Source organism: Balaenoptera borealis (assembly GCF_965194805.1).
Source record: "Balaenoptera borealis genome assembly, chromosome: 19".
Lineage (NCBI taxonomy): Eukaryota > Metazoa > Chordata > Mammalia > Artiodactyla > Balaenopteridae > Balaenoptera > Balaenoptera borealis.
This window is the reverse complement of record NC_138878.1, coordinates 26,596,763-26,623,892: the sequence shown is the minus strand read 5'-3', so window position 1 is coordinate 26,623,892 and position 27,130 is coordinate 26,596,763. Positions and strand designations below refer to the sequence as shown.

General features: G+C 57.0%; 1 protein-coding gene across 19 annotated transcripts in view; it reads left to right on the top strand.

Annotated features, from left to right (window-relative positions):
* LOC309617108 (dynein regulatory complex subunit 7) overlaps positions 1–27,130 on the top strand; it is a 91,680-nt gene that overhangs the window by 17,586 nt on the left and 46,964 nt on the right. For 10 of the 19 annotated variants that reach the window (XR_014237755.1, XM_082368813.1, XM_082368812.1 and 7 more), the window contains exons 2-13: positions 8,791–8,885; positions 9,439–9,861; positions 11,421–11,553; positions 12,104–12,278; positions 12,917–13,048; positions 13,397–13,513; positions 13,737–13,782; positions 14,038–14,141; positions 14,934–15,052; positions 16,940–17,208; positions 18,299–18,407; positions 19,439–19,707. Coding sequence is in view for 16 of the 19 variants with exons in the window: in XM_082368813.1 (XP_082224939.1) it covers positions 8,825–8,885; positions 9,439–9,861; positions 11,421–11,553; positions 12,104–12,278; positions 12,917–13,048; positions 13,397–13,513; positions 13,737–13,782; positions 14,038–14,141; positions 14,934–15,052; positions 16,940–17,208; positions 18,299–18,407; positions 19,439–19,707 (1,957 nt within the window). In the remaining 3 variants the exon portion in view is untranslated. Of the gene's footprint in view, positions 1–8,790; positions 8,886–9,438; positions 9,862–11,420; positions 11,554–12,103; positions 12,405–12,916; positions 13,049–13,396; positions 13,514–13,736; positions 13,783–14,037; positions 14,142–14,933; positions 15,053–16,939; positions 17,209–18,298; positions 18,408–19,438; positions 19,708–21,164; positions 23,235–25,377; positions 25,569–27,130 lie in introns of those variants that run through there. The other 9 variants (XM_082368807.1, XM_082368808.1, XM_082368806.1 and 6 more) reach the window with 8 other exon arrangements.

Below are 27,130 nucleotides of genomic sequence, written 5' to 3'. Positions count from 1 at the left end.
GCGTGTGCACACAGCAGTGGAGGACCCGGTGAGGCAGCGATGTGTGCTCAGAGGGCTGGGATGGGATCCTGGTCTGTGCCTCCACCGACCTTTCCCGGAGGGAGCTGGAACCTCAGCCTTGCCCAGGCGCACTGCCCTCGTGGGGGAGGACACCTGGCTGTGTGTCCTGTCCACCCCTCAGCCAGGGATCTGGGACCCAGAAGAGAAGACAAATAAAGGGAGGGCTGGCGGCTGACCTTGGGAACGCTAAGGGTCCTATGCTCCAAAGGCGGGCATTCTGCCAGGCCCGGGGGAGTCGAACTGCAGCCCCCTCAAAATGAGCAGGGAGGTGACTGGGCTGACCTTGTAAGCCTGGCCTTGGGCAGGTCGGGAATATAGATGCGGAAGGGGAACTGCAGCCATACAGCTGAGGTCCGTCTGTGGTTTGAGAGGGAAGACAGGCTGGCCAGGAGAGGAGATGGCCAGCATCTTCTTTTCCCCTTGCTGGCAGCTGGGAGGTAAGCCCTGCCCTTCCCTGGAAGCATCCTGAGGCCCTGGGCTGTGGAGAAGACAGACAGGGGACAGGGACCATAGTCACCTCCTCGACAGAGGAAGAAGCTGAGGCCCAGGGAGGGGACAAGCTGCTCCAGAGGTCTCAGGGCCAGTTAGCTGCGGAGCTGGTCCTGGACCCTATGCTACCCCTGCTCTGGGAGTCTGCATTCCCTGGGCAGGTGCTGACTGGTGAGTGCCCTGGGGTCCTGGGGTCCAGCCTCAGCTGCTCCTCTTGGGGAGGGCTGTGGGGAGACTTGGCTGTGGGCTGCAGGCTGCCCCAGGGGCGTGGAGCTGGGCAGGGCCGGCGCCACTGTGCCGGGACTGCTCGTGAGAAGTCCTGCTGCCTGAGCCCCACTCCAGACTGGGCCAGACCTGGGACCCTTCCTAATCCCTCCTCTTCCCTGAGGTTCTAGGTCTTTTCCATCCACACTCAGATTCTGAAAGGCTTTGATTCTCAGCTCCTAAAAGCTCTTGCATCCTCATCACCTCTTTCTCTCTCTTTCTTTTTCTCTCTCCCCCTCCCTCCCTCCCTTTGTCCCAACATTCTAAATGTCTCAGCTGCTTGAGGTGACTGTGGCTGACTTTAATGGAATAGCCAATCTGGAAACAGGGATGGTAGTGCCCCTTTCCCCAAGAGCTGGTGCTTCCGGCCAAAGGGAGGTGGGATGGGGCTGAATATAACCCAGGCTCCCCCAGGACCTCTCACCTGGAAGTGTCAAAGATGGTGATGAGTTGCCCTCGGGAACATCGCAGCCTAAATGGCTCCTGCAGCCCATCTCATGCTAGTTAATGGCCTCTGGGACAGCTCGGAGGGGAGGGGACTGGAGGCTGGGAGCGGGGATGCTGACAGGCTTCTTTTCTATGTGATGTCAAGATTTCTGAGAGCTCTTTTTTTCATGTTGGTAACAGGTGTCCTGCGAGAGAGGATGCACCATCACATTGGGCTGGGAAACTAAGCCTGACCAAGCTCTGTGGATTTTCTTTCTGCAGGACTTATCAGAGCCTTTGACGTGTTAATTCACAAGACCAAGTAGGGCCTGCAGTACTTCTCTAACTTGGGAACTAGAGCTTCTTAGGAAATGCTTGGCAAAGTTACCTCATGGTAAAATCAGGGAGATAGCCCCAGAGAAGGGAAGGAAGGGACTCCGGAGACCACAATGGCTAAAAGAACGGGCTGTGAGATTTGGTAGACTGGAGTTTGAATCCTGGCTTGGCTACTACTTGCTCTGTGATCTTGGATATCACTTAGCCTCTTTGGACTTTCGTTTCCTTGTCTTTACCGTGGGGGCAATAATAGCATTTGTTTCGCAGAGGTAAGGTGAGGATTGCACGATCATTTGGGAAAAGCGCTTTGCACGGTGCCGGGCGCAATGTGAGCGCTTGCTGGATGGGAACGGTCATCCCCCTCACTCTTCTTCTTGGATTCCGGGCCCCTTCACTGTACCAGACAGACCTCTGTTTATTCCCACTCACCGCCTGGTGTTCTGCCAGGCATTGCGTGGCTGGAGTGTGGGGGGCAGTCGGGTGAGGATGTGGAGGCCTGAGGCCCAGGGTATGGGGACCTTTACAGACGTGTCACAAGGCTGGCATCCCAGGGAGGACTGGTGTGTGCAGAGCTTTGGAGGTGGGAACGCTCAAGCCCAGGCTCATCTCTGGTGACTGTAGGTTGGCCTCTCTGAGGCCTCTTAAGCAAACACTCCAGTTCCAGATAAAGCAGGCCACCAGATGGGTGGCTCTGGATAGCTGGCGCTCTGGGAGAGCCCAGCGTCCTTTCACCTGGGCAGGCGCCCCGCTCCTCCCCTTCCCCGGTCTCCCCGCAGGGCCAGGGCCTGTCTGGGCACGCAGAGGGAGCCATGGCCCAGGGACTTGGCTGCAGCAGAAGCCGTGGGGTGGTGGGCCCTCCGCGGGCGGGGCAGCCCTCCGGCGGGTCTGGTGCAAGAATGTGGGACCCATCCCGGCAGTGAGCAGGCAAGGTCTTGGCATCCGCCAGCCCCTGCGGGCAGGCAGCTAGCTTAATCTTTATTCTCTTTTATTGTAGAAAAATTCCTGAAACCTGAGGTCACTGTGTTTTCCCCAGCCAGGCCAGAACACCCTTCCTGCGGGGAGTCCTGTGTGGTCACCTAGCTGGGGCCTCAGTCACCCGGCCTGCGGAGCAGGAAGAGAGGGAGGGGAGATGGGCTCCGTGTGCGCCATCTGTGCTCCCAGGAGCCACGGGCACTGCTGAGAGGCTGGCGGCTGGGCTGGGAGGGAGGCATGGTCCGGGGGCCCACCGGGTCTGATGGGGGCACCTCCTTTGTTTGTTGGGTACGTGGTGTTTCTAAGTCAGATTGACATTTACAAAAGAGTTTGGAAACGGCTGGTGGAGGGTCCTCTCCACCCCCGACAGCACTCCTGTGGAGGAAACACCTGCTATAGAGCCTCCGCTCTCCCCTAACGTTCCTCCTCACTCTCCCACACATGTGGTGCACACACGCACACGTGCATGCACACCTACATCCACACTCATGTGCGTGCTTCTACCCTCAAGGACTTCACGCTCGCCAACCCCTCTCTTGGCCAAATCCTTCTTTCCTAAGGCCCTCTGCCCAGGGCTCGGGGGAGGGGCATAGCCGGCAGCTCTGTTTTGCCCCCTCTTCCCCTCCCCCCACTGGAGAGCAGTTGAGGTTGGGGGCTGGAGCTGGAAAGCTGAGCTGGGTCCTCTCTCTACTGTCCCTCCCCCCAGAGGAGGGCAAGACCAGGCTCACACCTGAAGACCCACTCAGGCAGGGGCTCCTTCCCCCATCCACGCCCTCCTGCTCCCAGCTGTGCTTTGGGAGGCCCCTTCCAGGTTTCTGGCACCCTGCTAAACGCTGGGTGAACCAGCCAGGGTGGTGATTCATCCTCACCACCAGTGAGGTTGAGAAGAGGCACTGCAGGGAGGCAAGCTGCCCTGGACCCCGTCCAGGGCCAGCCTTTTACCATCTGAGTGATCTGGGGCTGGGCCCTACCCGCCTCTGACTCTGTTAAACAGGGCTACTGGTGTTACCCCAGCCTTGTAAGCCAGTGGCTCTAAACCCGCAGAGTGTCAATCAACAGGACACCTGTTAAAGCCAGACTCCCGAGCCCCACCCCAGACCTGTAGCATCTGCCCCTCAGTGTGCAGGGGCCTGTGAGTCTGCATTTTAGTGAACTTCCTCGGGTGGTTCTGACCCGTGGGTGGGTTTGGGCACCTCTGATGTTAACTCCTCATGGCAAAGGGGGGGCACATAGGGTTGAGTGTAGGTCATGGTCGGCCCCCTTCCCTGCGCCCCACCAAGAACACAGAAGTTAATTCTGATGGCAGATGGGCACTTAGGCAAAGCTTCGTGGGGAGGGCGTGTCTTCACTGAGTTTCAAAAGATGAGTTGGGTCATGGAGTTAGGGAAGGCATTGCAGGCAAAGAGACAGGCTGGCTGGGGGGGTGGATAAGTTTGTGGTCCACAGTGTATGTTACGGGCAGGAGAAGGAAAGGTATGGGGGCCCAGGTCCAGATCATCTTCCTGGGGAGGTGCCTGCCCAGGAAGGGTTAACCCCAGAGCTGCCCAGGTCCTGTCCACTCAACTTCCACCTCCATCCTCCGAGGAAATGGGTTTTCCAGGAGCCTGGACTGGGCCAGCGGTGACTCGCGTCTCTACACGGATGGCAGAGGAAGTGACTCAGGCCCCGGCGGGAGAAAGTGAGCCACGGATCCCCTGCCTGTTGCCCTCTCCCCCACCACGAGGATGGGCAGGGCTGGGCCTGCGCTGGAGCCGGGGCCCTTCCTCCCCAGCCCAGCCAGCCCTGGGGATGGGCAGCCGGGAGTCTTGGCTTAAAGGAGCCCTGGCCCCCTCTGCTCTGCCTGGATCCTTGGGGACTCTGTGATGGTGGCCCCCATTGTGTCAAGCTGGGCCAGACTGTTTTGTTCTCTGTGTTTACGGAAGGCCTGAGGTCAAGGGCAGCTGCTCCAGAAGGGGAGCTGGGGGATGGGAGCATCACTAGGGGGCTCAGCCCCCCAAATCCTCTCTCCCAGGCTGGAGTTGTCTGCACTGCCTGTGGTCTTGGCTGACCCCCGCCCCACCATTTTTCTCTCCTTTTCTTTGGGGGTCTCCCAAAGCCAGGGGGGCATGCATCTCTAGAAACTGACAGTGCCAGCTCTGCAAGGAGTTCTCTAGGGTGAGACTGAGGTCTGTGTCTTGGCTCCACTGGTGGAGATCTTGGAACAGATGGCCCTTCCCTAGTCTCAGTTTCCTGATCTGTAAAATGGCAAAACAGTAGGACCAGCCTTACAGGGTGGCTCTGAGGATTTCATGATAACGTAGATGGTGCCCCAGTTCAGCCCTTCTGTCCCTTAGAGGCTTCTGGGGACAGACTCAGTTCTGGGCTGTGAGGAGGGAAGTTTTCTGGGTGGGGTTTCAGTCTTCCCGGAAAGGAAATTTCATGCTCTAAGAATTTCCCATCAAGGTGCTTTGGAAGTTGAGCTGGCTGTGGGGGCCCCGAGGGGGTTACATGGAGGGTGGGAGGGAAGGTGTAGGAGTAGGAACCTGTGACAGGCCCAGGGGTTGAGTGAGGGGCAGGCATGAGCTGGTCAGGAAGGATACAGAGATATCTAGCTGACACCTATGGCGCCTGCCGTGTGCATGGCCCTGCTCTAAGTCCTCTACAGGTATCAAGTCATTTAATTCTCACAACGACCCTTGCAGTAGTCTCAATTTTTATTCCTATCTACAGATGATGAGAGTGAGGCCCAGAGAGGGTGAGTAACTAGCCCAAGGACACACAGCTATTGAGTAGGGGGACTGGGATTTGAACCCAGACAGTCTGGCTCCAGAGTCTACTAAGGATGGGTTAAAGGAAGCCAGGCAGTCCCTCCCCTCAAATCCCAAGAATGTCCATAGGGCTAGAGTTGTTCACCTTGGAGTGGCTATTCAAGTCGCCAGGGTAGAGTGGGGATGAGCTAGGAATATCAGGTCATGCCATTGATCCCTGTCTGTTGGAATCATGGTACTTCACAGTGGTGCAGCCTCACTTGTATCCCTCCAGTGATGGGGAGCTCACTCCCTGTTTCCACCTTTTTGCTCTCAAAGGAATCAATCTAGGAGGATTTATGAAAGCAGATGATTCTGCCCTGTCCTGGGCCCTGTATACCGATAGTGGTAGCTCACTTTGAAGGTCAGTGGGCCGGAGAGATACATGGATTCTGGCCAGCTCCATCCTTGTTTTCTGTATGATGTCAGGAAATCACTGGCCCTCTCTGGGCCTTGAATCCAAATGCCATAAGATGGAGAATTGGGGACAAATTTGCAAAGTGATTGTGAGCTCTGAGTTCAGAAGTACAAAGCAGGGGTCAAAGCAGGGGTGGGGGAAGTGTCATTTGGATTGGGGATCAGATGTAGACAGTGTCAGTGACCGGCAGAAGAAAGAAGGAAAGAGAAAGGGTCCAGGAGAGACATGTTTCTGTCCCTGGATGCTGGATTTCCTTTCACTGGTCTGGAGTGGCAGTTTTAAAAGGAGGCAAAATGGGAGACACTGCTTTGGAAAGATCCCCAGTGTTCTCCTTACTTGCAGCAAGTAATAAATCCTTCCTTCTCCCTAAAAACAAAAACACCAAAAACCAAAAAAAAACCCAAAAGGAGCCAAAATGCTCAGAGATGATGCAGAGTGAAACCTTAAAAATCACAATGTAGGAAACAGCGGCCATTCCCCCAAACACTTTCACATCCTTCCTCAGGGGTCTTGTGATGTCACCAGGGCAGGATGATGAACCCAACTGACCAATGATTAGACTGACCAGGCCCTAGAAATTGGGGTTCCATTACACATGGTGGGACACTGGAGACGGGCTCTAGCTTGAGGGGGCCAGCTTTGTTAAAGGAAGGCCCCACCCAGGAAGGAGACGGTGAACTCCTGCATGGACCACCCCTCCATTTAATGCTGCCCTTAAATATTCCATCCAAAAGCCACTTCTTCCTGGAAGCCCTCCTTGGTTTCCTCCCAAAGTCAAACTCCTCTCATGCCCCATGGTTGCCAGGCTTCCTTTCGTCTGATTGCATCTGTCACCACAGCCATATGTAGTTCCTCACAGGATGAGGATGGCTGTTCGTGACTGCCAGCACCCAGCTCAGTCATAAGGCCAGCTGGCAGTGGGGAGGGCCAAGCCACCCAGCATCTCTCTATAAGTACCAGACACGCAGGTTCCCTACCAGGCACTACAGTCCTGACCAGGCAGGGAAAGCCCTTGGCGTCTGGAGCAATCTTGGGCAAGTCATTTAATTCCTTGGATCTCAGGTTCCCTGTCTGTGAAATGGGCCAATTGTAGGGCTGACTTCACAGGGTCGGAATGAAGATTAATACAGGTATAGGGGTGGGGGGTGGGGCGTGGGTCAGCACAGGCTGGCAGGTAGTAGGTGCTCAGCTAATAGAGGCTTGGGGGGGGGGCATTCTACAAGAGGATGGGGCTGAGGGGAACTGGATCTCCCCCGACTTGGGCCAGACTATGTCTCCCGGCCAGACTGGGACGTACCCCTGCCTTTCCAGCTGCCCTGGGAACTGGCTCCCCCTGGTGGCCATAACAGGAAGTGCCTGTCTCCTCTATCCCCTGGCTGTAGAGGGCGCTGTGGCTGCACTGATCCTTCACTCCATTTCCCTCACTGTCCACCTGCCCAGCGACCTCGGTGCACACCAGGCCCTGTGCACAGAGATGGCTCCGCAGCTCCCTGGCCGACACCAGGAGGAGGGATGTACCATCCTGCACCTCCCAGAGTTGGCTAACGGGACCCTATGAAACAGAAACAGACACACAGACAGAGAACCAAAGGAGGCCAGGACTGACTGTAGAGGGAGTTGAGGAAGGCTTCCTGAAGGAGGTGTCCTCTGAGCTGGGTCTTAGGGATGATGGTGGTGAGGCTCCAGGAGGAGAGCCCTGCAAGCCCCCTTTTTCCTGTGTCTTCTTCAGGCCTGGAGGGGGCAGGGTGGTTGGGGTGGTTCCTGGTGGTGCTGGGGAGCCCCCCCCCCCCCCGCAGTTCTAGCCTGATTACCCCATCACTGCTGGATCCGGAGGGAGGTACTATTATTAGTCCTGTTTTCCATGACCCTTTTACAGGGTCATGCAGCGAGCAAGAGGTGGAGCTGGGACTTGAACCCAGCCACTGCCTCTTTTTAATTTTTTTAAATTTTTATATTTTAATTTTATTTCATTGAAGAATAGTTGACTTACAATGTATTGATCTCTGCTGTACAACAAAGTGATTCAGTTATACAGTTATACATATATATTCTTCCTCATATTCTTTTCCATCATGGTTTATCACAGGTTATTGAATATAGTTCCCTGTGCTATAAAGTAGGACCTTGTTGTTTATCCATCCTATATGTAATAGTTTGTATGTACTAATCCCAAACTCCCAATCTATCCCTCCCCCACCCCCACCCCCTTGGCAACCACAAGTCTGTTCTCTATGTCTGTGTGTCTGTTTCTGTTTCATAGATAAGTTCATTTGTGTCATCTTTTAGATTTCACATATAAGTGATATCATATGGTATTTGTCTTTCTCTGTCTGACTTACTTCACTTAGTATGATAATTTCTAGGTCCATCCGTGTTGCTGCAAATGGCATTATTTCATTCTTTTTTATGGCTGAGTAGTATTCCATTGTATATATGTACCATATCTTCTTTATCCATTCTTCTGTCAATGGACATGTAGGTTGTTTTCACATCTTGGCTGTTGTGAATAGTGCTGCTATGAACGTAGGGGTGCATGCATCTTTTTGAATTATAGTTTTGTCTGGGTATATGCCCAGGAGTGGGATTGCTGGATCATATGGCAACTCTAGTTTTAGTTTTTTGAGGAACCTCCATACTGGTCTGCATAGTGGCTGCACCAATTTACATTCCCACCCGCACTGTAGGAGGGTTCCCTCTTCTCCACACCCTCTCCAGCATTTGTTATTTGTAGACTTTTTAATGATGGCCATTCTGACCTGTGTGTGTTGATACCTCACTGCAGTTTGATTTGCATTTCTCTAATAATTAGCGCTGTGGAGCATCTTTTCGTGTGCCTGTTGGCCATTTGTGTGTCTTCTTTTAGCCACGGCCTCTTGATGCTCAGCTCCTGGCAGCTCTGGGGAGGTCCACGGACTGTTTCCACACTTGCCTCCCCACCTCACATCCCACATCCATGCTACCCCGGCCTCTCCTTCTGCAGGGCTGGCACAGCCACGCTGTGGGTCAGGCCCTCAAGCCAACACTCCTGGCCTCTTTCAGGCGGTGACTTCTCAGGGTGACTCTGGGGAGGAAGATGGCTGCCCAAGTGCTGCTGCAGACGGTGCCGTTCCTGCTGGGTCTGCTCCTGGTTCCAGGTAGGCTTTCCTGGAGGTGCCCTAGGACTTACGTTAAAATGCCATCCTTATGTTAAGGATGTCTAGGTCAGCTGCCAGCACATCCACTAACCCCTTTGGGCAGGCACAGGCCTGAGGACACAGCTTAGCAAGTGGATGGTGGTACCTTGGAGAAAAGATAAAGGCACCCCTTCTTTGTGGCAGATGCAGCCCCACAGTGCACAGATGGGAGTGAGGAACGTGGACGGGGTTTTGGCCCTACTCACCTCTGCAGCCAGTGCATCCTTGTGCAGTACACAGCCTGCACAACTGTTTGTGGCAGGCATGGCCTCGTTAAATATTTTATCGCGATTTAAAATATTATTTTGCCTTTGGAATTAGTATTGATTTTGAGTTTGTTCTTTTCATATTTTGAAGCCGATAATCTTTGAATAGGGTAGACTCGCATTTTTGGAGGCCCTTTTAGGTATAGGTCCTTGGAATGTGTGCGGGTCCTAGGCACTGGGCTCCTGTGTTCTGGGCCCAGAGCCTGCCCCCGGGCCCAGAGTCCCATCTGCAGTCTCTGCTTCCTCAGGTGCCCGTGGCGGGGGCCCCCGGGAAGACTTCCGCTTCTGTGGCCAGCGGAACCAGACGCAGAACAGCAGCCTCCATTATAAGCGGACATCTGAGCTGCACATCTCCATCAGGAACACTGAGGAGGCCCTCACAGTCCACGCGCCCTTCCCTGGAGCCCATCCGGCTCCTAGGTCGTTCCCTCATCCCAGGGGCCTCTACCACTTCTGCCTCTACTGGAACCGCCATGCTGGGAAATTGCATCTTCGCTACGGCAAGAACGACTTCGTGCTGAGTAACCAAGCCTCTGACCTCCTGTGCTTCCGGCATCAGGAGGAGAGCCTGGCCGCGGGGGCCCCACTGTTCGCCACCTCTGTCAGCTCCTGGTGGAGCCCCCAGAACACCAGTCTGCCCAGTGCAGCCGGCTTCATCTTCTCCTTCCACAGTAAGGCGACTCCCAGGCAGAAGGAACAGCTTGGCCGAAGGCCTGGAGGCGGGGAAGGCAAAATGCACGGCGGGGTTAAAGCAGACTGGGCTGAATGTCAGGTCGCGGAGCAGGGGCTCTGTTCGCAGGCAGTGGGGAGGCAGGGAAGGTGTCTGAGGAGTGGAAGAGTGTGATCCAAGGTGTGCTTCGGGGAGGTTTGTGGGAAGGTAGGGGTGAGGGCGGAGGGGCAAAGTGCCATCCAGCGGCTGCGGGGAAGGTCCAGGTAAAGGAAGATGAGGAATGAACAGGGTGAGAGCAGAAAGAATGGAGAGATGGGACTGGAGGTCAGGAGCCGGTGGAAAAATTCTGCTTCATCAGCTTCATCTAGATTGTTTATCCCCATTTCTCGGAGGAGAAACTGAGGCACAAAGTTGCACAGCTAGTGAGTGAGGGAGCCAGGATCTGAACCCAGCAGCTGACTGGCATGAGGGGACCGGGGCAGGGGTGCAGGGGAGAGCAAGAGGTCAGAGGTCAGGAAGCAGCCAGGCTGGAGGCTGACACTGAGGTGTGCAGACTGTGTGTCTGGCTGGGGTGTGACAGGTGTGGTGTGGCCACTGCCTTCTATTCAGTGCTGAGTGGGGGCAGGGAGGAGGGGGTGGCCCGACGGAGGTGGAGGCTCTACTCAAGGTCTAGGATTTCCCTAATTCTGGGGCCTTTCAGGCAGCTCCAGTTTGGGGCGGGGCTGCCAGGGGCAGGGGCAAAGGGCGTTGAATAGGTTAGCAGCTCTGGGCCCTTGGAAATGCTGGGGGGTGGCAGCAGCGGGCCCAGGTGCTGCCCAGGGCAGCAGACAGGGGCCGGGGCTGTAGATGGGGCTCCCCGCCCCCAGGCTGGGATTCTGCCCCAACCTGGGAGGGTTTAGGGCAAAGTCAGGCATAGCTGCAAATTGACTTCCTGAAGAACAGATCTGGCCTGGTCTTATTTGGTCTGTAGAGAGTTTTTTGAAAACATGAGCCAGGGTTTTCAAATGACCTAAAAATCAGGCTTTCTGCCTTATAAATTCAGATGTGACCACAGGGCCTGCCTTCCTTGCTGGCATAGGGCATGCCCCCTCCCCACGTGTCCTTCCTCCCATCTGCCTACCTCATCTGAGTCCCGTCTGAGCCCTGGAGGTGCCTGAGTCTGCAGCCCTTGGGTGCACGGTACCCGGGTGGAGGGCCTGGAGCCACCACACAAGCCCCCCACCCTGCAGCTCCTCCTGAAGGGGGCCTGGCTGGCCCTGGGGAACTGGCCCTCCCAGCTCCCTGTGTGTAGTCAGAAGCATGCCTGGGTAGGTGTGTCCCGGCCCACCCTGCTGGGGCTGGAGTTGCTGGGGGCTCCACAGGACAGAGCCCCGTCTGGCTGGCTGCAGCTCTGAGTGACTTGGGGGAGTCCACTGTACCTCTTGCAGCCTCAGTTTCCTGCTCCATAAAATGGGGATAGAAGCTTTCAGAATCACAGGAGGATTAACTGAGAGTGTAATGAGTGTGGCCGGGCACCTCATTCAACAGCCTTTGGCGGGTCTGTCCGTCCCTTTCCCCCAGCTCCTCCCCTGAAGACCTCCCACAGCGCCTCGGTGGACACATGTGAGCTGAAAAGGGACCTCCAGCGGCTCAGCCAGTTTCTGAAGCATCCCCGGAAGAGCTCAAGGAGACCCCCGTTCACCCCCGCAGGCCAGTAAGTGTGGGTCCCCAGTGTGTGAGGGGCAAGGAGGAGGCATCCCCCAGACCCGGGCAGGGCAGGGCAGGGACCTGGAGTGGGTGGCTGTATGGAAACCTCCCCTGGGGCTGGAATGTTCTCGTCTTTCCATCTTCTCCGGGAGGAATTGAGATACAGCCCTGGAGGCCAAACCCCTCCTCCTGCCTGAGTCATTAAAAACAAATGTCACACCCACCAGCCCAGGTCAGCCGCACCCAAGCCCTCCTCTCCACCAACAAAGTGAAAAGGATTGGCCCATTTTACAGCTCAGCAGACTGAGGCCCAGAGATGGGTAGGGCTGCTCCGTTGCACAAAGTGGGTCGGTCCAGGTAGAACTGGGCCCACAACCTGGTGGCCGAGTCCGAGGACAGGTCCCCACCCCCCTCCTTTCCTGTTTGCTCTGACGCCCTGGCTTCCTCCCTGCCACCCCGCAGGTCATTCTGTCTGCCCCACACTCCTTCCTGTGTATCTGCCTGAGTCTCTCCTCTCCCTCTGTCCTCCCTCTGGATCCGCCCCTCACACCCAGCAGTCACCCACCCTCTCTCCCCACTGCCAGGCAGCTGCAGAGCCTGGAGTCGAAGCTGACCTCTGTGAGCTTCACAGGGGACACGGTGTCCTTTGAGGAAGACCTGGTCAACGCCACGGTGTGGAAGCTCCAGCCCGCAGCCAGCCTCCAGGACCTGCGCATCCACTCCCAGCGGGAGGTCAGGGGTCAGGATGGTGGCCAGGGCAGGAAGCAGATGTGGAGGCCGTGAGCACTCCCCTCCTCTGGGCCTCCGGGAGCCAGATGTGTGCTGATGAGGAAGGCCTCAGGCCCAAAGACTGCCTCAGTCAGTGGCTACCCGGTGGAACTGAGGACCCTTCCTGATTCAGTGGTGGGGACAGAGGTGGGGAGGGACCTGGTCCCTGCACAGGGGGCTCCTGTGGCACATCCTTGTGGACAGACAACCAACACCAAAATGCCTGTGCCTGCAGCCCTGTTGTGAGCCTGCCCTTGGTGGGCCTAGTTGGGGGCAGAGGGCTACCCACCCTGCCCTTCTTGTCCCCCAGCACACCAGGGAGCCGTAGGCAGGGTCAGTGTCTGAAGCCCAGACACCAGAATACCACGTGATTCTCCCAGGCCCATTTGCCGCTGGGGCCCTGGGCTCTAACGACAAGGCACCCCAGCCAGCGCTGGTGCCAGGGAAAGGAGGGGTGAGAAGGGCTGTCGTGAGTCAGGCCTGGCGTCCTGAAGGAGGTGGGCTTAGAGATGGCAGCGTCCAGGAAGGCATGTGCTGGGGGGATGTGGAGGGGATCTGGAGGTCCACCTCTGGCTGAGCCCCAGTGGGACTCTGGTCTGCAGGGGGAGCAGAGCGAGATCCTGGAGTACTCGGTGCTGCTGCCCCGCGAGCTCTTCCAGAAGACCAAGGGCCAGAGGCAGGAGGCTGAGAAGAGACTCCTCCTGGTGGACTTCAGCAGCCAAGCCCTGTTCCAGGTATGGGGCTGTCATCCTCGGGCCGTCCCTGGGGGAAAGCAGCTTCTGTCTGACGCAGAGATGGAAGGGTGGGCATGGAGCCCAGCCCCTTCCTCCAAGAGTCCCTGTAAAGTCAGAAGTCGGACAGCAACGTGCAAATCTCCCTGGGAGATTTAGACCTGGGAGAATGTTGTTCTCACTATGGTGTAAATGACTACCCTTGCAAGAATTGTTTCCAGAGGGAAACTCAAAATCTGGGAACAATGTGCCGGACAGAGACAGGAGTCTAGAAGGTCTGGGGAACTTCTGGGCTTTTCTCCTCAGTCCTGAGCCCTCTCCCTACCCTCTTCCCCCACCCCATATACCTAGGACAAGAATTCCAGCCAGGTCTTGGGGGAGAAGGTCTTGGGTATCGTCGTGCAGAACACCAAAGTAGCCAACCTCTCGGAGCCCATGGTGCTCACCTTCCAGCACCAGCCACAGCCGGTGAGTGTGAGCAAAGCAACCAAGGACACAAGGGTCCCCGTTGTCCATGTCCTCCTATCCCCCTCTCCTCTGAATCACTTGTCTTTAACAAAATGATTGACTGGCTGAGGGCATCGGCCAGTCAGGTACAAAAGGGGTGGGGCCCTGGCACTGACTCCCTCAGCCTGGCTGGAAAGGAGTAGACTGTCGTGAGACCCACTCCCCTTCTTTCTTGTCCCTACAGAAGAATGTGACTCTACAGTGTGTATTCTGGGTTGAAGACCTGACATGTGAGTCAGGGGACTCTGAGCTGGGCAGGTACCTGGTGGCAGGTACCAGGGGGTTCTGGAAGGTGGGGGAGATGGAGTTAATCAAGGGGGGCTTCCTGGAGGAAGGTGGGCTTTGAAGAGGGAGTGATGGCAGGCTAGGGATCTGCTAAGGGGAGCAAAGGCTCAGAAGAGTGATGCAGTCATGCATTTGTGGGGTATAGTGGGGTGCTGGGGTGCTGGGCTTGATCTCAGAGCCCCATGCTGGCCCCTCTTCAGTGAGCAGCCCGGGGAGCTGGAGCGATGTGGGCTGTGAGACCATCAGGAGAGAGACGCAGACGTCCTGCCTCTGCAACCACCTGACCTACTTTGCAGTGCTGATGGTGCGTGGCCCCCTCCTTCCCCGCTGCCATACACAGGCCGGGTTCTTGCTCTGTGGCCACCACTTCTCACATATATGTCATCCATTCCTCACAACAAGCCCCGAGGTCACTCCTGTTGTTGTCCCATTTTATAGATAAGGAAACTGAGGCTCAGAGAGGTTAGGCAATTTACTCAAGTTCACACAGCTAGTAGTAAGTAAAAGAGCTGGTCTCTAAAGCCCTTGTTCTTTATTCCCAAATTTTGGTGCATGATAAAAATGCAGGTTCCTGGTCCTAACCTAGGATTCTGATTCCACAGGGCTGGGGTGGGACCAGGAGTATGTTTCTAAAGAGCCCTCAAGGGGATGCTGAGGCCCAGTGTGAGGCCCTTGTGATGGACTTCAGTGCCCCCAAGATCTCAGAAGCTTTGTGTCCTAGGCTCATTCTCCCCAAATCTTAGGACCCTAGCATCTGAGGGACCGGAGTGGTCTTCCAGCTGTCTCTGGGCGTGGCACACTCACTGCCTCACAGGAAACTTATTTCTGTTTTGAATGCTACAGAAAAATAATTAGTGCCAGGACAGAAAAGGGATTCTCTGGTGGAGGGTTCTTGACCTTGGTGGGACGGGGATCCATTTGAGAATGTGGTGAAAAATGCACTCATGGGACCACACTCTGCTCAGTTTGGGGGGCAGGTGTGGTTCATAGACGCCCAAGGCCATCCAGGGACCACGGGTTAGACCTCCATCTGGGCAAACCCTCAGTGTCGAGGTGGGGGCACTGAGGCCAGCCCTGACCTGTCTCGTGGACCCAGGTTACCTCTGTGGAGGTGGACGCCATACACAAGCAGTACCTGACCCTCCTCTCCTACGTGGGCTGTGTCATCTCCGCCGTGGCCTGCATCCTCACCATCGCTGCCTACCTCTGCTCTAGGTAGGACCTGGGACCAAGAGGGAAGGGGGCAGGGAGAACCTCCATTCCAGGCCCCCGGGCTGGGACCCCACAATGAGGGAGACCCACCCTGGAGATTGGCCTGACTGACCCCGAAACGTGTGTATATTTGTGGAAGCCCTGGGAGGTGCAGCCAGCTGACCCCCAGGGGTGGCATTTCCTGCTCAGATCTGTGGTGTTCGGGTAACATAGCATTTCCAGTTCACATTAACTGCCAACATTTAAAAGTTTGGGTAACATAGCATCTCCAGTTTTCATTAACTGCCAACATTTAAAATTGGGAGAGTTGACATAAGAATCTAGATTCCTGTCTTTGAATAACCAGATGTGATACCGCTGGGGGCACATGATAATATGACAGTGATGGTAATGATAATGGTGAACACTTACATCAAGCGGCCCACGTGCCACACACGGTTCTAAGTGCTTTACACGCGTGAACCTGGTTCATCCTCACAAGGGCCTATGGAAGAGTGCTCAGAGAGGGTAAGTGACTTGACTGAGGTCACACAGCAGGGAAGTGGTAGAAGCAGGCTTGAACCCAAGCAGGCTGGCTCCAGGCCCACGAGGCCCGGGTTAGCGGAGCTGCCTGGCAGTGGCCGCTGTGGACAGGTAGAGCCTCCAGATTTTCCTCCAGCCCCTGTTCCCTAGTGTCTGGTTTGAGGCCTGACCCCCTGGCCCCATGGAGGCGTGTGTCCCCCCAGTCGTTTGGGTGCCCGCTGAGAGAAGGGGCCGCCTTTGGTGGGGTGAAGAACGCCTCCACCCACCCTCAGACCGGCTGTGTGTGGGGTCTGCATTGTCAGTGCTGGGCTTGGCCTAAACCGAGGTCCACCTGTAGCCGGGCCCTGGACCCGTCTGGGTGGAAGGGAGACGTCCTTAGTTCTACTGGAGAATGAAGACTCTTGGAGTGCGCGCACTCTCCTTGCGGGGACCGGGGAGGGTAGAGCCGTGTGAAGGCGTGGCCACAGCTGCACACGTGGTGGGGCTGGAGCCGGCGATGAGGAGGGACGGCTGGCAGGCTGAGTGCAGAGCTGGGGGTGAGGGCACAAGCCCCTCCCAGCACCTGCCCATTGATCACAGAGGTGCCCCAGGACGAAGGGACAGGAACCCTTAGGGACTGAGCATCTTATCTGTGCCAGATGCTTTGTATCAGTGTAACCCTCACCCCAACCCTGCAAGGGGGGCCGTCCTCCCACTTCACAGACGAGTAAACTGAGGGTGAGGGGGATGCGGCCAGCCTAAGGTGGTGCCTCAAGTTAGGGGTAGGGTGGGCATGGGGATCCAGGATGGTAGGTGTTCTTCCACAGTCTCTGGAACAGGCAGTGGATGGTGCCAGGCGGACAGAAAGGCTGACAGTGCCCCCTGCACCACACAGTGTCTTGGGATGGGAGCAGGACGTGCACACACAGACTTGCAAACTCAAGGACACAGGCCACACAGCGTGTGCTCACAGATGCACAGTAGTGCAGACGGACAGGCAGACACAGGACATGGGTGGCATGGATTCTCCAAAACAGCAAAAAATCCAGTCTTTCCCTTCTTGACTTTGGGAGCATCTGGTTGATTGTAGTGGCTGATTTGTCTTCCTCGCTGTGCTTGGTTAAATCTGCCGTTAAATGCACACATGGTGCCTGAGCCTGTGGGTGTTGGACACATGGTAGGTGCACGGGGACAGAGCCTAGCTGTAGCCACAGGAGGCCGTGTGTGTGTGTGTGTGTGTGTGTGTGTGTGTGTGCGTGTGTGCGCGTGTAGCCTGGGAAGGCTGCCTGGAGGAGGAGGGGTGGGCGGGCACACCTCCCACCTCCCTGCCTTCCCACGCTGGCCACCAGAGTGACCCTGCCTGCCCTACCTCCACCCTTGCCTGTGCAGGAGGAAGTCTAGGGATTACACCATCAAGGTGCACATGAACCTGCTGCTGGCCGTCTTCCTGCTGGATGTGAGCTTCCTGCTCAGCGAGCCCGTGGCCCTGGCAGGCTCCGAGGCTGCCTGCCGCGCCAGTGCCATCTTTCTGCACTTCTCCCTGCTCGCCTGCCTCTCCTGGATGGGCCTCGAGGGCTACAACCTCTACCGACTCGTGGTCGAGGTCTTTGGCACCTATGTGCCAGGCTACCTGCTCAAGCTGGGCATCGTGGGCTGGGGTAAGTTGGTGGAGGGGGTTGGTGGCCCCCCAGACCTGCCTTTTCCTCTTGGTTTCTGGCAAAACATGGGCACTTGGTTCCACTTCTCCACCTACCCCTCTGACTATTCCCTCACTGCTTCCTTCACTCACCCATCCTCAGGGGTTGTTTACCTTGGCTAGGTCAAGGTCCTCTTTAGGAAGATGAGGTGATGAGCCCTGTCCCCAAGAAACGCTTACATATTCTCTACATCTCTCACTCTTTTACAAGTGGGGTTTGCAGATGGAGCCACCATGTATGGATGTGCAGGTTGTGCACTGCTCAAAGGCACCCAGTTGTGGATGAGTGGGGCTGTAATTCAGTTCTCACCTAATTCACCCAGGCTCGTGGTGGCCCTGCCTGTGGATCCCCATGAACCTCAGTTAACAGATTCCCCGTGGCTCTGGTATTTGTTCTTGGCCAACAGCAACCCAATTCACCTGTGGCCCAGACCTCTCTTTTGTCAGACCTGGAGGCCCAGGGGCACACACCACAAGTCCTTGAACATTGCACAGGCCCACCAACCTCCACATGTCCCTGACCCCAACTTGCTGCTCCTCCCGTGTTTCTCATTCGGCCCTTTCTTGGTTCACTTCATTGTTTTACATGAAATTCCTTCAGAGTTGGTTCTTTGTCAAAATCCAGGTGTTTGGTGGTGGGCAACCCTTCCAGGGAGCTCTCAATCTCCACCTCATGGACAAGGTCAAGGCCCAGGGCAGACATCCCCTCGGGGTATAACTCTAGATGTCCCCTGTTGAACTGTCCTCCACCCCACCAATGTCCTTTCTGCTCCTCCCATCTCTCCTTGTGACAGCCAGCCCCACAACAGGGAACTGCAGGCCCTTTCCCCTAGGGGGCCTCAGGATGCTGAGGGTGCAGGGGTAAGGTCAGGGGAGATGGGCTCCCTTTATGAGAAACCAGAACTGGAAAGGAGAAGGGTGGGTCTGAGCTTGGAGGACCTGCCCCAGATGGGGCTGGGTAGGCATGGGTCTGAGAGGAGGTCTCACCAGAGGGAAGGGGAGGGCAGGCCTCAGAGGGTGGGAGATGGAGCTCCATGCTTTGTTGCCCGCAGGCTTCCCCATCTTCCTGGTGACGCTGGTGGCACTGGTGGATGTGAACAACTATGGCCCCATCATCCTAGCTGTGCACAGGACCCCAGAGAGTGTCATCTACCCTTCCATGTGAGTGGCTTGTGCAGTGGGGGCAGGAAAGTGAGCCTCATGGTGCAGAGGTCAGAGAGTAGCCTGGGCCCAGGTCACGCTGACCAGGAGACTCCTGGGTGCCAAGCTGCTGGGGGTATTGGGGTGACCCTTCTCTCAGGGAGGGTGAGAACGGGCCTGGATCTGCCAGTCACTTGCCAGATGACCTTGCACAGGTCCTGGCCCCTCTCTGGGCCTCAGTTTCCCCACTTGCGAGTGGGAGTATGGGTTGGAGCAGCTGAACCTCCATCATGTTCCTTTGCTGCACCCTTCTATCTTCTTCCCCATGGAAAAATGGAAAGGCTGAGGCCCAGAGAAGGCAGGAATCCACACCACACTGCTCAAAGGCACCCAGCTGGGGGATGAGTGGGGCTGAAATCCAGTCCTCCTCCACTCACCTAATTCACCCAGGCTGGTGGTGGCCTGGCCTGTGTGTCCCCCTGAACCTAGACTAGAATCCAGGGCTCCTGAGCCCTAGGCTAGGAAGGAACCCTTTCCATTCCTTCAGTGTTTTGAAAATTTCAGTTTTTTACATCATGACCTTGTGATTTTTGCCTCACTTTGTGCCATCTGTATTATGATTTGTTTAATTTTTTCTTTAAATCATCCAGCTTGTTAAATGTATTTTTTTAAAAAATCATATCAACTATAAATGGGAAATAAGCATTACTTGTCATAAACAGTGAGTAGTCATGAAAGCAAACACAGGAACAAGAAAACCCTGGTACTAAATTCTTGATGAAAGCAGTGAGCCTAAAAGTCTGGCTTTTTTTGAAAAGGGAGATTAGCAAGTGTTAGAAGTGTTAAACACGTTTTAGGACCAAACTAAGTCTTTCTCTCGACTACAGGGTAGGAATAAAGGAGAATTGAAAGGAGAGTGACTTTTTGGCCCTTGAGTCAGTGGTGTTTAAAGCAGCTGCCCTGTACTCGGGCTCACTATGGTGCTTGCCCATGGCCCAGAAAGCACCGTGCCAGCCCAGCCTTGCAATGAGCCTTCGTGCCCTTGCCCATAGGTGCTGGATCCGGGACTCCTTGGTCAGCCACGTCACCAACCTCGGCCTCTTCAGCCTGGTGTTTCTGTTCAACATGGCCATGCTGGGCACGATGGTGGTGCAGATCCTGCGGCTGCGCCCACACGCCCAGAAGTGGCCCCACGTGCTGACCCTGCTGGGTCTCAGTCTGGTCCTCGGCCTGCCCTGGGCCTTGGTCTTCTTCTCCTTTGCTTCTGGCACCTTCCAGCTTGTGGTCCTCTACTTTTTCAGCATCATCACCTCCTTCCAAGGTAGGCATGGAGAAAACCCCACCCCCTGGCCCAGGCAGGGTGCCCATACATAGAGAACAGACCAGGGAAGAGATGACCCAGATGACCTGAAGGGCCTTCTCTGGGCCTCAGCCTTCCCATTCATAAAATGGGGGCATCCAGGCCACAGTTGACAAGTCTTTATTGAGTACTTATAATGTACAGGCCCTATGTTAAGCCCTAGTGCTGTAGTTGTGAACTGGTCGGGCAAGGGCCTTGCTTCCACAGAGCTCATCTCTACTGGGAAGACCAAGTGTGACAAGCAAGGTCACAGACATCAAAGGGCATCTAGGAGAGGAGGGAAGCACTAGTGGGCAATGTGATGGACAGTCTGAGCTTGGGTGGGGGACACCTGGGGGAGGGAAGCCTCTCTGTGTAGGAGACATCTGAAGACAACAGAAGGATCCAGCCATGGAGAGATCAAGGGCCCGTTACTCCAAGTGTGCTTCTCGGACCAGCAGCATGAGCATCGTCAGGAGCTTGTTACAGACACAGACTCTGGCCCCCCCAAGACCTACTGAGTCAGAATCCTCCTTGTAACAGATGCCCATGGGATGCGGTGCACGTTACAAGCTGAGGAGACCTGGTCTAGGGGTGATGTACTCCAGGCAGAGGAAGAAGCATGAGCAAAGGTCCTGAGGCTAGAACTAGGTTATGTGTTGGAAGAATAGTGAGGAGGAGCAGGGCTAAGGGGTAGTGAGTGGGGGGAGGGGGGAGGAGGTGAGAGGAGAGGAGCAGAGGGGCTGGATCATGAGGGCCTGGCTTGATGCCATCAGGGTCCCTTCCTGCTCTACCTGCACCCCTCTACCCCCGCCCCCCAACATCTCACACATACACACACACACACACACACACACATATACACACACACCTACCTTTGTTCTTGGCCGTGCTGGGTAGGGAGGAGGACTTGGGCAGGAAAACAGGGAAGGCAAGGCCTCCCTGGGGTCCCATGCAATGGGAGTGGTGTGTGAGGGAGGTGAGTCTTTGTTTTCTCATCTGTGAAGTGAAGGGGACTCTGTAGGGATTATAAATGATGCCCATAAATTCACACATTTACTGAGCTATTAATAAATCACAGTATTATGATTTGGGGAGGAGCACATCACGTGGTACTTAAGCAGGTGGGCTCCGGGGCCTGACCACTGCTGCTTGACTCCTGGCTCAGCCAAGCCCCTTATCTTCATGGGCCTCCATCTCCTCATTTGTAAAATAGAATAGTAATGATGAGGTCTGATCTCAAGGAACCTGGAGAGAATAAAGCGAGATGATGTACAGGGCATTGCCCAGTGCCTGGCGCATAGTAGGTGCTCCTGGGATCACATCGGTGTGGGGAACCTGTGTAGGGAGGAGGGCAGGGGCAGATCTGGGTCAAAGTGGAAGGGAGTGGGGTTGGGCTGGGGCTGCCCCCAACCTCTGAGCCCTGTGCCCCCCCACAGGCTTCCTCATCTTCCTCTGGTACTGGTCCATGCGCCTGCAGGCCCGGGGTGGGCCCTCCCCTCTGAAGAGCAGCTCGGACAGTACCAGGCTCCCCATCAGCTCGGGCAGCACCTCGTCCAGCCGCATCTAGGCCGCCAGCCCCCCGCCGATGTGAGGAAGCAGAGTTGCGGCCTCTCTTCACTGCTGCTTGCGGCCTCTGCAGCCAGGCCAAGCCAGCCGGAGACTTGAGAAGGCCCAAGGACCTCGGAAGGATGCGGCTGTTGCCATGGCAGCCAGACTCCCAAGCTGGGCCTTCTGAATTGGCCGGGGGGCTACTTGCCTCTTGGGTCCAGCTCAGGGGGCTCAGGAATGGGACTGAAGGCTGGTCTTAATGCACCACCACTGGACTGGACCTCATGGCTGGAATCTGCAGGCCTTGGACCTTGGAGGCTGGTGGCATCCTTGGCCCTGTGCCCCAGCCCAGGACAGGAATGTGCCATAGCTGTTCTGTCTCTGGTGATCACCATGAGGGCACTCTGTAGCCCCTGTCATTTTAATCTAAGGATGGCCCGCAGGGAAAATGAGTTGGGGCAGAGCTTTGAGCCAGACCCCTGGAGGAGGAGCACTCCCTCCCTGGAGCATAATGACAGCCCAGGGAGGGAGCTGGGCTGTCGTTATGCTGGCCCTCTGAGCCCAGGGCCATCACCCTTTGTCAGCCTCCCCAGCCCTCCCTCTCCCCTTCCTGGTCCTCCCTTCCTCTCCTTGGACCTCCTTAGCCCTCCACTCACAGCCCGGAGTCCCCAATTCCAATGCTGGATTTTGGGTAGTGGTTCCCAAGAGCTACCTGGTGCCTGCTGTAAACCTTTATCTACTGCATGGGCGTTTGCCTGCCCCTGGCTCAACTTAGTATAAACGTTCTGGGCTGGGCTAGCGTCCATCTTTCCATCTGGGCCTCTCCACAGCTGCATCACCCTAGCTCACCACTGCCAAGCCCACACCTCACAGGGGGCCGCAGCCTCTCCCGAAGCCCTCTTGTGGCAAGAACTATGGAACGTAGCAGTCCAAATTTGTTTCCACCTCAGCATTCCAAAGACTGAGACACGCCTCCACTGGTGATGCTTGTAGAGCCTGACATGCTCCGTAGAACCCCTGCAGAAGATCTTGAGCGCACCTCGCAGCCCATCACGGTTAATTCTGTTGGACACAGGTGGCCAGACCTGGTCGCTTCCCCTGCGAGCTCTCAGTCTAATGTGGGAGGCAGGCATGAGACAAGAACTCTTAGAGGTACAGGCACAGAGTTGGGGGAGCCATCATTCCTGGCTGGGACTCCAGGAAGGCTTCCTGTAGGAGGCAGCATTTGATCTGGCTCTCAGCCTTAAAGATGGGGAGGATTTTCTTTGTAATTACCAGTTCATTTGTCTTTTCATATTAAAAAGAAGTACATGTTCATCGTAGAGAATTTGGAAGCTGTAGAAGAGTACGTGGAAGAGTACATAGAAAAAATAAAAATCGGCTGTTATCGCCTAACCAACTGTGGCAAGAATTTCCTTCTGAGCTTTTTTCTGTGCTTAAGAATCAATGATAAAAAAACACCTGGGGGCCAATCAGGAAACATGAACAATAGAAGAGGGCCATGTGTGAAAGACATCTGCTGGAAACGTTGTCAGGGCAAAGGTGGGGGGAGGAATGGCAACTGGGTGTCAGTGCTGCGCGGGGTCTGTGGTGAACTGAAGGTTACGAGCCCCACGCAGAGAATGCAGCAGCTGCTCCGCTCCAGCCGGTCGCCACCTCGGAGGGATGAAGGCCCGTGTAGCCAAGACTGCCTGCCTTTTATGACAAATAAGAAATCCAGATCGTGCTGGTGTAAAATCCCCTGATTTAAAAAACTTGGCTAATCCAAAATATTCTCTGGTCAAAGAAATCACGTCTGAGGGCTGAATTCAGCCCTTGGCTGGTTGCGGGACCTGTGTAACCAGTTTATTGACCGGTGTGAAGTGGATGGTCTGCAAGAATGAAACGACTGGACTCTTCTGCCATCACTGCCTTCAAACTTGTCCCGTCAAATTTCCCCTCTCCATCCTGTGACACAGGTGAGGCAGGCAAATAAGTTTCTGTCCCCCTTCAGTTATGGGAGCAGTCTTGTTCGATCATGGCTCTCTGTGTCCAGGTCTAAAGGTCCAGCACAGGTCCAGCCCAGGCCCACATCTGAGCTTTCCGCCCCTGCAGTCTCCTCCCTCCTCTCCTGGCTGCTCCAGGGGGAGCGCAGGCCGGGGAAAGAGGCAGCTCTCTGGAGTTGGACGGGACGGGTGTGAAGTGCCTTGGTGGCTAGGGGACTGGCAGTGGTGTGATGAACGTGAATGTGGGATGTTTGGGGACCTGCAGGGACCTTGGCACGTGGGAACCCCCTGCCCCCTGCCTCTCTCCCAACCCCTCCTCCTGCTGCTTCCATTGGCCTCTGCCTCCACCTTCTCCAGGTGGCGGGCTCCTCTTGTGCCCCAACCCCTGAGGACAGAGGACAAACCTTCCCCACAGTGTCCCGGTTGAGCAGCTGGGTGGAATCAGAGCCAGCTCCGCTCTCAGAGACCTCTCTCGGGTCTCTTGGACCCCCATCACTTGGCTAGACCTGAGGGGATACCTCCCCCATCCTCAGAGAGGGAAGGAAGGGACCCAGCCCCCTCCCCCGGGCAGGTGGGACTCCCCTCAAATTCTCCCACTTCAAAGAACTCTCTTGGCACCTAGTTTCTGTTTCTGAGGTCAGCTCAGGTAGTGGGGCTGGGGTGCTGGGTCGGGTCCCATCCTCTCGTGACCTGCCCTGCACGGGCCACCTGACAGCTCCATGGTGCTCCTTGACCCTGATGGTTCTTACCATGCGCTTCTCTGGGCTGTGGGACTTTGGACGATAGGACCACTCTTCCCACCAGGACGTGGCCAGGTTTGTTTCCCCTTTGGAGTGGGAAATGGATTGGAGTGGCCAGGGTGTGAGTGCTGGCCAGGCCTGGCCAGAGTACTGGAGGCCTCGCTCCTGGAGACAGGTGCCCACCTGGAGCCGCATGCACAAGCTAGGGGTGGGAGGTGGCAGAAGGGGAAGGTTTCCCCTGGAATTTAGCGGTCCCAGGGCTCCAAGTGGCCCCAGGCCAATCGCCAGCCCCCGTGGGGCCCAGGAGAGGTGGCCCTCCCTCTGGCTCTGCCGGGCCCTCCTTGCCACTTTGCCAGTCCCCGCTCCTGTCACCCCAGGTGTGCTGCACACGATCTGGGTCCTGGTCTGCAGGCCTCCAGGCTCTTCTTTACAAACAGGCATCCATGAGCCCCTCTGGAGGGCCCAGGCACCGGGTGGGTCTCCAGGGGTGGGCCTAGCAGGTCACAGTTCACAAAGCCGTCCACTCTCTCCCCTTGCCGGGACATGCGGCTGGGTGGGAGGAGGGGCATTCACCCTCCCAGCCTTCGCTGCAGAGGAAGTGCCTGGGGCCCATGTCAGATTCCCACCTGCCGCCCACGCCCCATGAGTGGCCCTGACCCTCCCCAGGCCCAGAGGGCCTAGCAGGAGACTGAGTCCTGTCCGGACACTGTGTGGGAGGAAGGGGAAATAGAGGCCAGTCAGGGCTGGGCGGGTCCCCATTAGACCCCAGGGTGGAGCAGGGCCAGCTCTGGCCGTGTAGCCCCGAGAGCGGATGCTGGTGATGATGTACTTCCTTGGCGGAGCGCCCTTCACCTTCTGATCTCGAAGTAGCCAGCCAAGGGCCCTGGCCTCATCCACATGGCTTCCTTGGGGCCACCACAGTGGGGGCCTGGGTGGTCAGCCCTTCCCCTGCCTACATACTGCACCCCATATGTGTTTGCTGCCCCACTTCCCGTCTGGGCCACCTGTGACCCGCTGGGCGATGGTGATGATAATTTCGCAGTACTGATAATCATGATAGTGATAATAATGGCCACGCCCACTGACTGAGCAATTCCACAGGCATCATCTCAGGAGCTCTCCCCATGCCTCGTGAGAAACTTGCCTCCTTAGCAGAGGTCGGCTCACGCAAACTCGGGCCGCCAGGAAGTGGCCAGGACAGATGTCAGCCCAGGCCGGAGCAACCCCCAGGGCCCATGCTCCTGTCCCCCGCCATCCTGCCCCTCCTGTTATTCAGTCTGCTGGGGGGGGAGGGGCCCCGGGGCCTCCAGGGCTGCTGGCTCCTCCTCTGGACCCCAGCAGGCGTGGGCTTGAGCCTGGTCTTGTCCAAATCACAGGCATGAATGAGGGAGTGCGAACGCTCTCCACATCTTCATCCTCATCCCTATAGCCAGGCCGTGCGCCCGGCATGCTGCCGGTCTCCTCAGACCCCAACACAGCCCTAGGGGGCAGCTGCATTGCTGTATGCGCGTCACAGAGGAGGAAACAGGCTCAGGGAGGCCCCCAACTTGTGAAAGGAGCATCTGAGGTAAGGGTTCCTGACTCCGAAGCCTGGCTCACTGTCACTCCCCAGGGCCCTGCTCGGGTGCCGAGGCCTCTGTGGCCGCTGAACCCCAGCCCCGCAGCACCCACCCAGACGAGGCCCTGGGCGCAGCATCCCTGGGTGGGTTCAGCAGCTCCTGCCGAGTCGGGCCCGCTCTGCAGGTGGTCACGGGGCGGGGTGCGACTAGGAACGCTGCCCGGTTGCCCACACTCACCTTTCACAACCCAACCGACGGTGCCATGGAGCAGGAAGGGCGTGAGCGGGGCCACAGGAAGCGGCAACGCTGCGGCCGTGGCGGGGGGCGGGGGTGGGCCGGCTCGGCAGAGCCTGGGAGCGGCGGGGCGCGCAGCTGCAGGGCTCCGGCCGGCGTGGACCAGGCTGGCCAGGGATGGTGGCCCGCGGGGCCCTGGTCGTCCTGCTCCTCCTGCACCTGGCCTCAGGTGAGCGGCCGGCTCCTCACGCCTCCGGCCAAGCCGGGGAGACCCAGGGTCGGGGGCAGGGAGGGGGGCGTCTGGAGCAGGTCCTCCGAGGAGCCCACCTGACGGCCGCAGCACCTCCTCCGTCGTCGGGGTCAGTCCTGCTCTCCCGATAGACTTTGGTCAGCCCTGGTCTCAGGTCCCCTTTGCTTCCCCACAGCACCCTGGAGATGGGAGAGCGTGGGGGGTGCGCCCACACTTCGTCCCTCAGGCTGCGGCTCCCCGACAGGCCTGGCTCTGGGACACGGGTGGGCCCAGGACAAGCTCTTCTCCAGATGGCCTCTGAGCTCCAGGGGAAGGCGGCTGGGACCCTCGAGGCTGAGGCTGGGCCGGGCCTGCACAGCCCTCCCCCCACCCCGTCCACCCCCCTTCCCCTGTCATGCCGGCTCCCCTCCGTGTCCCCTCAGCGGTCCCCCGGTCCTCAGTCATCCAAGCCGGGAACAAGGCTCTTCCTGCCCCTTCGTGCTCGGCCTTGCCCACAGCCAGGCGGTGGTTGTCCAGAGGCAGCTGGAGGGCGCCTGGCCCGGCCCTTGCTGTCCCCGCTCCCAAGAAAGCCGGCCCCACCCCTGGCCCACCTGGCCAGCTCTCCCTGGCGCTCTGTGCCATCTGCAGGGATCCCCTCGGGCAGAGGAAGCTGCGCCCGCCCCGTGCATGCATCTCCGAGCCTTGCGTGCTCCTGCTGTTTCGCTCTTGCTTCAGTGAGTGGCCTGTGTGCCTGTCCCCCACCCCTGTGTGTGTCCAGCATGTGGTCACACGGCTTTGCGCGTACAGACCGACCTCTTTTTGGGGCTTCAAAAAACCCTCTTCTCTTCAAATGTTGGGAGATTCAGGGAAACGCAAAGTTTAGTCTATGGCTCCAAACAGTGTGAAAAATGGCCGGGCTGTCCCAGCGGTATGGCGGCAACACCTGATTAATTAACTTCACAACCACTAGTGGCTCTTGCTCGGTCTCATAAGGACCCTGGGCCCCTCATGAAAGTTGTAATTTTCTGGTCGGGCCTTGAAGGCTCCCCCGAGTGATGGAGTTTACCCTGTGGTGACGGGTGCTCTGGTTCAGCTGTTTAAACAGTG